Source organism: Thunnus maccoyii, chromosome 14 (assembly GCF_910596095.1).
Source record: "Thunnus maccoyii chromosome 14, fThuMac1.1, whole genome shotgun sequence".
In the NCBI taxonomy this organism is placed as follows: Eukaryota; Metazoa; Chordata; class Actinopteri; order Scombriformes; family Scombridae; genus Thunnus; species Thunnus maccoyii.
In genome coordinates, this window is record NC_056546.1 from 30,787,712 (window position 1) to 30,796,579 (window position 8,868).

Below are 8,868 nucleotides of genomic sequence, written 5' to 3' on the forward strand. Positions count from 1 at the left end.
ACCACAGAATTGAGTGGCATTGCAAAGTGTTTTCACTTTACTGTAACTCTATTCTCCTCAATCAAGCTTCAGTAAATGTTCCTGCGTAAGACATCCCAGTCTCCTGACAAGTTCTTTACTGGGTTTACCAGCCCTCCGTCAGGTCCTTCACATTCCTGATAGATCAGACCAAACAATAAACAACAGAAATAGAATAGTTCCACTGTCTTATTTTCACAATAACTGACCATGAACAAAGATGGAAGGCCCTTCTGCACCACACACTGTGGACTGAACATTTGTCATATCAGAGGGTGGAGAAAGTAACAGTTGAATGGTGGAGACAGGGTTCCCTGCAGCTACCTTCACTGAATCAAGGACCACACAGCAAAGCTGTTATCTGATATCTCTATACTCCAACACATCGGATAAGTTAGGAAACAATGACTAATAATGTCACTCTTTCTGCCTGTCTACCCTGTCAGGAGTCAACTATGTGTACCAGTTCTGTGTCGGAGCAGCAAAAGGTGTCCTCAGTCCGTTCGTCCTGCAAGAGATCATAATGGAAGCTCTTCAGAGGCTGAACCCTGCCCACATCCACGCCCACCTCCGAACACCTGCTTTCCACCAGCTTGTCCAGCGCTGCCAACAAGCCTACCTGCAGGTACAACATATCCACGCTGCAGTTATAGTGAGTTAGATGGACAAACTCCAGTGCAGCTTGATCTGCAGAAGAATGCTGGTGTATACAGCATATAGTTGGTCTGAATAGGTGCTGAGTCGAACTTTGCTTTCTATAACAAATACAGCAAAAAAGAAAGACTGTCCTTTACTTGACACCAGAAAAGAAAAGAACATTGCATTGTTGATTTTCTACTGGTTTGGAAATGGAATAGTCCCAGGTTGTCAATAAACCAGAATTGTCATTTAATCAGGTAGAAAGTATCAGATAGGGAAGGTATTGTAGAGCTGTTGTGAGTAGTCAGCATCATGTATTTGTATTTGTATTGTCTGTAAATCAACTTACAGCTGTAAACATCTCTTTCTGGCTCTGGCACAGTAAGATGATGTCCACATTTTTAATCCCACCTACAAAGCTCTGATTTTCCAAACAAATCCACTTCACAATAAAATGGCTGTACAATTAAGAACAGAATTAGTGTCACACACATCCAAAACCTGCTTTTTTAATGATGATGATAATATTAATAAAGACTCTAATACTCATAAATTCTAGGAAGTGCATGAGTGAGAGAAACCTCTACAGGCTGCCTTTAGAATCATACCTCCTTCTCCCTTCTCTCTACAGTACATCCACCACCGGCTCATCCACCTGACACCTGCTGACTACGACGACTTCGTCAACATCATCCGCAGTGCTCGAGGTGCTTTCTGCCTGACGCCTGTGGGCATGATGCAGTTCAACGATGTGTTGCAGAACCTGAAGAGAGGCAAGCAGACCAAGGAGCTGTGGCAGCGCATCTCCCTGGAGATGGCGACCTTCTCTCCCTGAACAGCATGGTCTGGGTGTGGGCCTGGAGGAATCCATCCAGTGCCCCCTTAGCCTCCAGCATTGCTACTGCCACTGCACTGAGCCAGCCATGTTCCTGTTGTCTGGTTCTGTCAGGGATCCTACTCCCTGCTATGTACACTCAACAAACACAGCACACAGGCAGTACAATCAGCTCCCATACCCCTCAACCTATAAAGACTTCCTTTTTTATGTGTTTGTCCACCCAGAGGAGAAGGCGGGTCACCCTTCTGCTCTCCTCTGTTCTTGACTGACTCCTCTCACTCCTGTTTTATCATGGTTCATGTTTGTGTAACTGTAATTAAAGTGTACGCCTTCCTTTGTTCATCTAACTCGTCTCTTCCATTTCCCCTAAACTGAAGACATTGAAGGGGATCTCTCACCCTCCACCCTCACTTTATTTCCAGTGTTTTGTAGTTTTGTTTAGTTGTTTTGAATGAAACCACTGAGCGAGTCATCTTCATGCTGCAACATTCCTGTCCAGAGTAGTAGGTGCTGTGAGGCCTCAGTCACCAAAAACTTCTCACTATGGATCTGAATCTTAGCAGTGTGGGAGAAAAGGAAAAAAAAAAGTTTAATATGAGAAATTACAGTATATTGTCAGTACGGGTGAGGATTTTTCAGTATTTTGTTTAATCTTTTTTGATACTTTGTATAGAATATGACATGTATGCAGAGAAGAATGGGAAGAGAATGTGAGAATGTTAAAGGTGCTGTTGTTGTTGTGTGGGATCCATATTTACATTTAAGCCTGCCTGAAGAGTGACATGAACACAGCCCCAGAGCAAAATCAGAGGGCCACCTAACCACTGCTGGGCCAAGCAGGGCCAGCCAGCCTCCACTCTTGAGTCCAACACTTCCAACATTTGGATCAGACTTTTGTCATGACTCGTCAGTAGGGCTTGGTATCACCTGAACTTCTTTGTTGATATCTGATTTTTACAGAGCCAGTAAGGGACATGAGCCTTTTTCAAGTCTCTAAACTATCTGGTGCTAACCAGAAATGTATAGGAAAAAGTTTGTGCTCATGTCTCCTGAAGGACTCCATAGATTTTCAGTACCAATTTCAAAAATGTATTCAATACTTTTTTGGCTGAGTACAACTGTGTGTTTTTCTACAAAAGATTTAATTTAACAACATACTGCAAGCCATCTGTACTGCTGTCCTTACACAACAACTATACAGAAGTTTCAGCAAATGAAATGCAGAAAAAAAAGTTTTACAGGTGATCAAAGGTTAACAGGACGAGAAACCAGTTTTTGATCTGCAGTGCGATGAACACAAATTAGTATATACTCAATGTCAAATATTGACGTTACATACCCAGCCCTACTTTTTAGCTAGACAGATTCCAACCAAATCACTGACTTGTAAAAATGCATAGACAGTAGTAGCCCAATTTGGAACTGTCTCATCCCAGATGCTTCCCATAGAAACGTTCAGAGAAGCAGCTGTGTGCTGCTCTTTATCAGACATAGTCAAGTTATCAAGATGTACATTTGATAAAGTAATCAGTGGGTCGTCATTCTTGTTTTTCCTCTTGGAAAACCAAAACATTTTTTTTCCTTATGTGGCTAAGAACGTTTTTGAGTGTGATGTCTTTGCTTCATTCTGATGCAAATAGGAACAAGTTTAAATGCTAAAACCCCAACTACAGTTGGTTGTTTTGTTTGTCTTTTGTCACTCACAAGGTGCAGGAATGAAACCATTCCAGCCACCCTGGAAAAACGAATTCAAAGGTGATATTTATATCTCAAGTCTTTTTCAAACAGTATGTCTGTTTTTTATAAGAGCAAAAATAATAGAAGGTTGAGGTCTAAGTAGTTGGTCTTTGGCAACTGTATGTTAACTATTCCATCTTGGATAAAGTGCAGCCCACAGCTGTTTCCTTAAAGTTTCAATAGCAAACAACCAGGACTCCCTCCCAAGCAGTGGACTAGACAGTCTCATTTTTTGGGCCATCTTTTTCAAAGTTCACACTTGAAATCTGAATAGGTCCCAATGTATTCAGAGAAGCTGAGAAATGCATCTTCCTGAATTTGGAGGTTTTGCAGCATCTTATTCCCTGAATATCCTAAAATTCATTGCATGTGCTAAACTGTCTCTGTGAGGCTGCGTACCACTACAAGGAATCCTCTATAGACTATTTCACACAGGGACAGTACAGGTACAGCTCATTAGTCTCAACGGCTCCAAAGACCACGGCCTCATAGATCACGACTCTCTAACAGAGTGACCCCTGGAAAGGGACACAGCTGTGGTTTGGTTCTGGAAAGCCCTGCTTCGCTGAGCTGTGTGTGTGTGTGTGTGTGTGTGTGTGTGTGTGTGTGTGTGTGTGTGTGTGTGTGTGTGTGTGTGTGTGTGTGTGTGTGTAAGTGTAAAAGTGTGTGTGTGTGTGTGTGTAAGTGTAAAAGTGTGTGTGTGTGTGTGTGTGTAAGTGTAAAAGTGTGTGTGTGTGAGAGAGAGAGAGAGAGAATCTTCTGCACATCAGTTCAACACTCACCTGGACCTGTCAGAAATCTGACAGTGAGTGTGTTTGAGTGGCCCATTCCCTCTGTGTGGTTAGCTCATAGACCATGGTGCTGTAACTTTAAGACATGTTGACGGTCCATTTCTGTCCAGGCAGCTGCTGTGATTCTGAACCCACCTCTCTGATTGGCTCTGGACCTCACAGGTGAAGGTGACTTAGTAGAAAATGTACTGTGATATTTTTGTATTCCTCAAAAAGTGTAGCTTGATTGAAAAGTTCTATATGTGCTGATTGCAAAAGGTTCTAATTTAGAGTGAAAAGAATAAAAAAAAAGATAAAAAGCAATACTACAAGTGTAGAGTTTACTTAATAAAGATAATTCAAAACACTAACTCTCTGTGACTGATATGTGGGGGTTTGGAGGAAGTTCTTCATTTTCCCTGTAGAGGTCAAACCACATTCTGCTCTCAGTAATTGCCACAAGAGGGTACACTAGGATCATTTGTCAGTTCATCAAGCCTAGATCAAACCATACTTCTCAGCAGTACACTGTACACACGGTATTTAGAATGTTTGGTTTTCAAAGTCACCATTAATCTCAAAAATATGTTTTTATTAAAGCAATTGTAACAAGCATTAGGGTAGATTATGCCTGTGCTACATGTATATTGCAGCTTTACTATAAATATGTGTGGTGGGTTTTTTATGAATATCCAAATGATACACAACTGTATTTTACAAGAAAAATATTTGGATTACAATGTTTTTACACAAAAAACTAATGTTTGAAAGCACCCACAAACAAATAAATGCAAGCGATTTCACACATGATCACAAAATACAAAAACCCATCATGATGACAAGTGAGCCAACTACATGACATATTTTGTCAAACATTTTAATGTGTAAAGCACAAAAGCTTAAGACACACTCTCACACTTTTACTGACAATTGTGGGCAAAGTTAGGACAGGTGTGTCTTTTCACACTGATGGATTTAAGGGCATGTGGTTGTGGGTGTGTTCTATGTCCCCACTAGTCCAGAAAAGCTTGATATAAGACACTTAAAAGTATCTTGTAACTCTCATGCAACTTTTTCACCACAAGTAGTGGATTGCTTTGGATTACAGTTTGCTCTTATTTTGGAAAAAAGGGACACCCTGCATGAGCTAATAATGAACAGAAGGTTAAAGAGACTCAAAACAAAAGATAAAGTGTGACGAATGTCCATTAAATAACAATATATTAATAAATGTTAAATAAACAGTAAAATAAAAAATAAGGGAAAAAATATATTAATAAGAAATTCAACTAATATGAAATAAAAAAAACTATAAACAACTCGTATACCCAAAATTTTAAAAAATAATCTTTCAGGACTTCGGCAGGCTCACACTCCTCCCTTCTCACAGTCTCTCATATTATAAACAGAGCACAACAACTAAACCAGGGCACAAAATGGGAAGAAAGTGTTTTGTTGCAATCCCAAAATGATTATTTTGACATCTCATTAAACAAGTGTGTTATGTTTTCATCACAAGAAAGCAAAATTTGAAAAATCATCTTCAGCCATGTCCAGGCCAGTAAATGTTGTGTTTCCTGGACCATAAGCAGGGAGCAGGCAGTCATAGCTGGCAGAGGAGTCAATAAACAGCTGTGAGGTTGTTTGTTTGCTGTTGTGATCTTCCAGAACACATCCTCAGCAGATATCATGTTCACATTCTTTGTTGGTGATGGAGTGAATGTAACAGAAATCCCCATGATGTTATATGATGATGATAGAATGCACGGTTATTAAATTATTAGTGTGGTTAATAAGCTTACATAATATATATATTTTTTCAATATATGCACATCAACCCACCCATGTAAACAGAGTCACTTGTTATCCATACAGTATTCATTCCAGCATTGTTGTTAATATAAGGAATCATTGATTGGTGGATATGAAAGTCTTTCAGACTCTTCAAGGAAGGCTTATAGAGCATGCAAGGACCAAATAACATCCTCCTCTTTGCCTTGCTCTTCAGGATATTAAAACCATCTCCTGTATGAATAAAGCACACACCAAGCTGCCATGGACAAACCCTGACCTTGGCTGTCTATGTGTATAGACACTGTCCACTGGGATATTTTGCAATCTATTCCTCTGTTCTTTGGCACAGATGAGCCCAGGTACTAGAGTGAATCACCGATCCAGTGGACCGGTCATCTGCCACCCCATTTTGGAGAATAGCAGGTGTCCTCTTCATGCTGCTCCTGCTCTCCAGAGATGTTCAGCTAAATCCTGGAACAATGATCCTTGGAGCGCTGCAGAACTTCGGTGCTGATTTGCGCCCGAGTGTGTCTGGGATGTTCTGGTGATGAATGAGCATCAACTTTCTAAGCCGGTCTTCCCCCTTAACAAACTCAAGTTTGTTAACACTAGGCATGATGTCTCAAGGAATAACTTTTCGCCACTGGACTGTGAAGACCTTGATAGGTCCAGTGTCTCTCTCACAAAACCTGCTGCTGACACCACTGTGTGTCGAAACCCTGCAGCGAGGAGGCAGAGGTTAATCAAAACCTTCCAAACTGTCAATCATGCAAAAGTCTTATGGGACCCGAAGCTGAAACCGAGGGGGCTATTCAGTGGACATTTTAACATCAGAAGCATTACTACAAAGAGCAATCAGCCAACTCATCTTGTGTCTGACTCAAATCTGGACTTTCTCTGTCTGACTGAAACATGGTTGAAACAAACAACTCCTGCGAGTGTGTTCACAGTGCCCGGATACCAATGTTTTAGAAGAGATAGACCTGATGGAAGAGGAGATAGAGGTGCTTTTTTATGTGAGACAAGATCAAATGTGAATGTGTGGTTTATAATGCGGGTAACACGTTAGAATATGTTGGGATAAAAATAATGTTATCCCAAAAAATGTCTTTTAACATCATAGGTATCTATAGGCCCCCTTCTGCAGATGACACTGTCTATGATTAACTCACAGAAGTCTTGAAAGAGTGCAATCTCAACAAAGAATTATTAATTATGGGTGATTTTAATGTGAACTGGGAGGATAAAACTAAGAGGAAAAAACTAAAAATGATCACAGAGAAATTCCAACTAGAACAACTAGTGAAAGGCCCAACTAGGATTGCAAAATGCTCCAGTACACAAACTGATCTGATATGTACTAACAAAGCAGAGAGAATAACTAAAAGTTATAATTTAGTCACTGGCTTATCAGATCATAACCTAACCCTATGTGCAAGAAAACTGACTAAAAATAGATTTCCGACCACAGCAACTAAGCTAATGATCCTTCAGTGCATACCCGGAGCTAAGCAAGAAGAATTTATCAATGAAATTAACAGCTTGAACTGGGATGATGTACTGTCCTCTGATGATCTGGACTATGGCTGTGATACTTTTACTCACAGAATCAACTCTGTGAGGGAAAGATTTAATGTGAGGATACAGATAAAATCTAAAAATAAAAACAATTTACTGTGGTTTAATGAAAATTTGTGGAAACTAATGAAATCTAGAGATGCTGCACTAAGGAAGGCAATTAAAACTAGAAGAGACACTGACATGCTGATTTATAAAGGTTTAAGGAACAAAGTTATCCAAGAGCTAAGAGAAGCTAAATCTTGTTTTTATCTCAATATTTTGAATGAGGCAAAAGGCAACAGTAAATTGATCTGGAAAAACATTGATAATCTCACAAGGAGGGACCAAAATTTTTAGGAGATTTTAAACTCAAAGTACAGGGAAAGTTAATTGAAGATCATCTTACTGTTGCTTCTGTCTTCAATATTTTTTTCTCAAGTCTGTATATGAGTTAGGAAAAAAATTTACGAAAAGGAAACTGGATATTGTTCCTATAGATGCTACAGGTCAGGTTTTCAAGCTGGTAGAGACTAATGAGTTACAAGTAAACAAAATCATCAGCTCCTTAAAAAGCTCTAAAAGTACAGATGCTTTCCAATTTGACACCTTGTTTGTTTAATTGCACAAAGATATTTTAACTCCCCCTATTGCTCATTTAATTAACTTGTCTTTTAAACACAGCTCCTTTCCTGATGACTGGAAATGTGTCATTGTCACGTCTATTTTTAAATCTGGAGACCGCCTTGAAGCCAGTAACTACAGACCAATAAGTATACTGCCAGTACTCTCAAAGGTTGCTGAGAAAGTTGTCATTAAACAACTGACAACATTTCTTAATACAAGCAATTTTGGTCTACATTGTATGCAATTTGGCTTTAGAGCAAATCATTCCACTGAAACTGCTACCTTGCACTTAATAGAGCAAATTAAATCAAGACTTGACAAAGGAGGAGTAGTTGGTGCTGTATTTTTAGATCTGCATAAAGCATTCAATATAGTCAATCATGATGTTTTAATATCGCAACTCTCTAAATTTAACTTCTCATCTAGAGCACTGGCATGCATTTATCCAATAGGATACAATTTGTTAAAGTTGGTGACACACTGTCAAGTAATATGAAGTGCACAATGGGTATTCAACAAGGGTCAGTGTTAGTTCCCCTGTTATTTAGCCTATATATTAATGATCTCCCTCAACAGTGTCATGATGTAGAACTACAAATGCATGCAGATGACACCGTTGTGTACACACATGCAAAAACAGCTGAGTTAGCTGCTGCTAAGCTAACAATTGCATTGGAAAGGATCACACATCGGCTTGATCAATCATGTCTGAGTCTAAATGTAAACAAGACAAAGGGTATGTTTTTCTCTAAAACCACGGTACAACCTCCTAACGCTTATATTTTCATCAAAGGTGAAAGGATCGACATAGTCACTGATTTTAAATATCTTGGTGTGACACTGGATCCAAATTTGAACTTTAAGAAATGGTTAAAACCATAAGGTACA

General features: G+C 39.5%; 1 protein-coding gene across 4 annotated transcripts in view; it reads left to right on the plus strand.

Moving 5' to 3' along the window:
- zswim8 (zinc finger, SWIM-type containing 8) overlaps positions 1–1,842 on the plus strand; it is a 59,950-nt gene extending 58,108 nt beyond the window's left edge. For all 4 annotated transcript variants that reach the window (XM_042432825.1, XM_042432828.1, XM_042432827.1 and 1 more), the window contains 2 exons: positions 465–643; positions 1,289–1,842. In XM_042432825.1, the coding sequence (XP_042288759.1) occupies positions 465–643; positions 1,289–1,492 (383 nt within the window). In that variant the 3' untranslated portion in view covers positions 1,493–1,842. The remainder of the gene's footprint in view (positions 1–464; positions 644–1,288) is intronic.
- Positions 1,843–8,868: the final 7,026 nt, after the last annotated feature.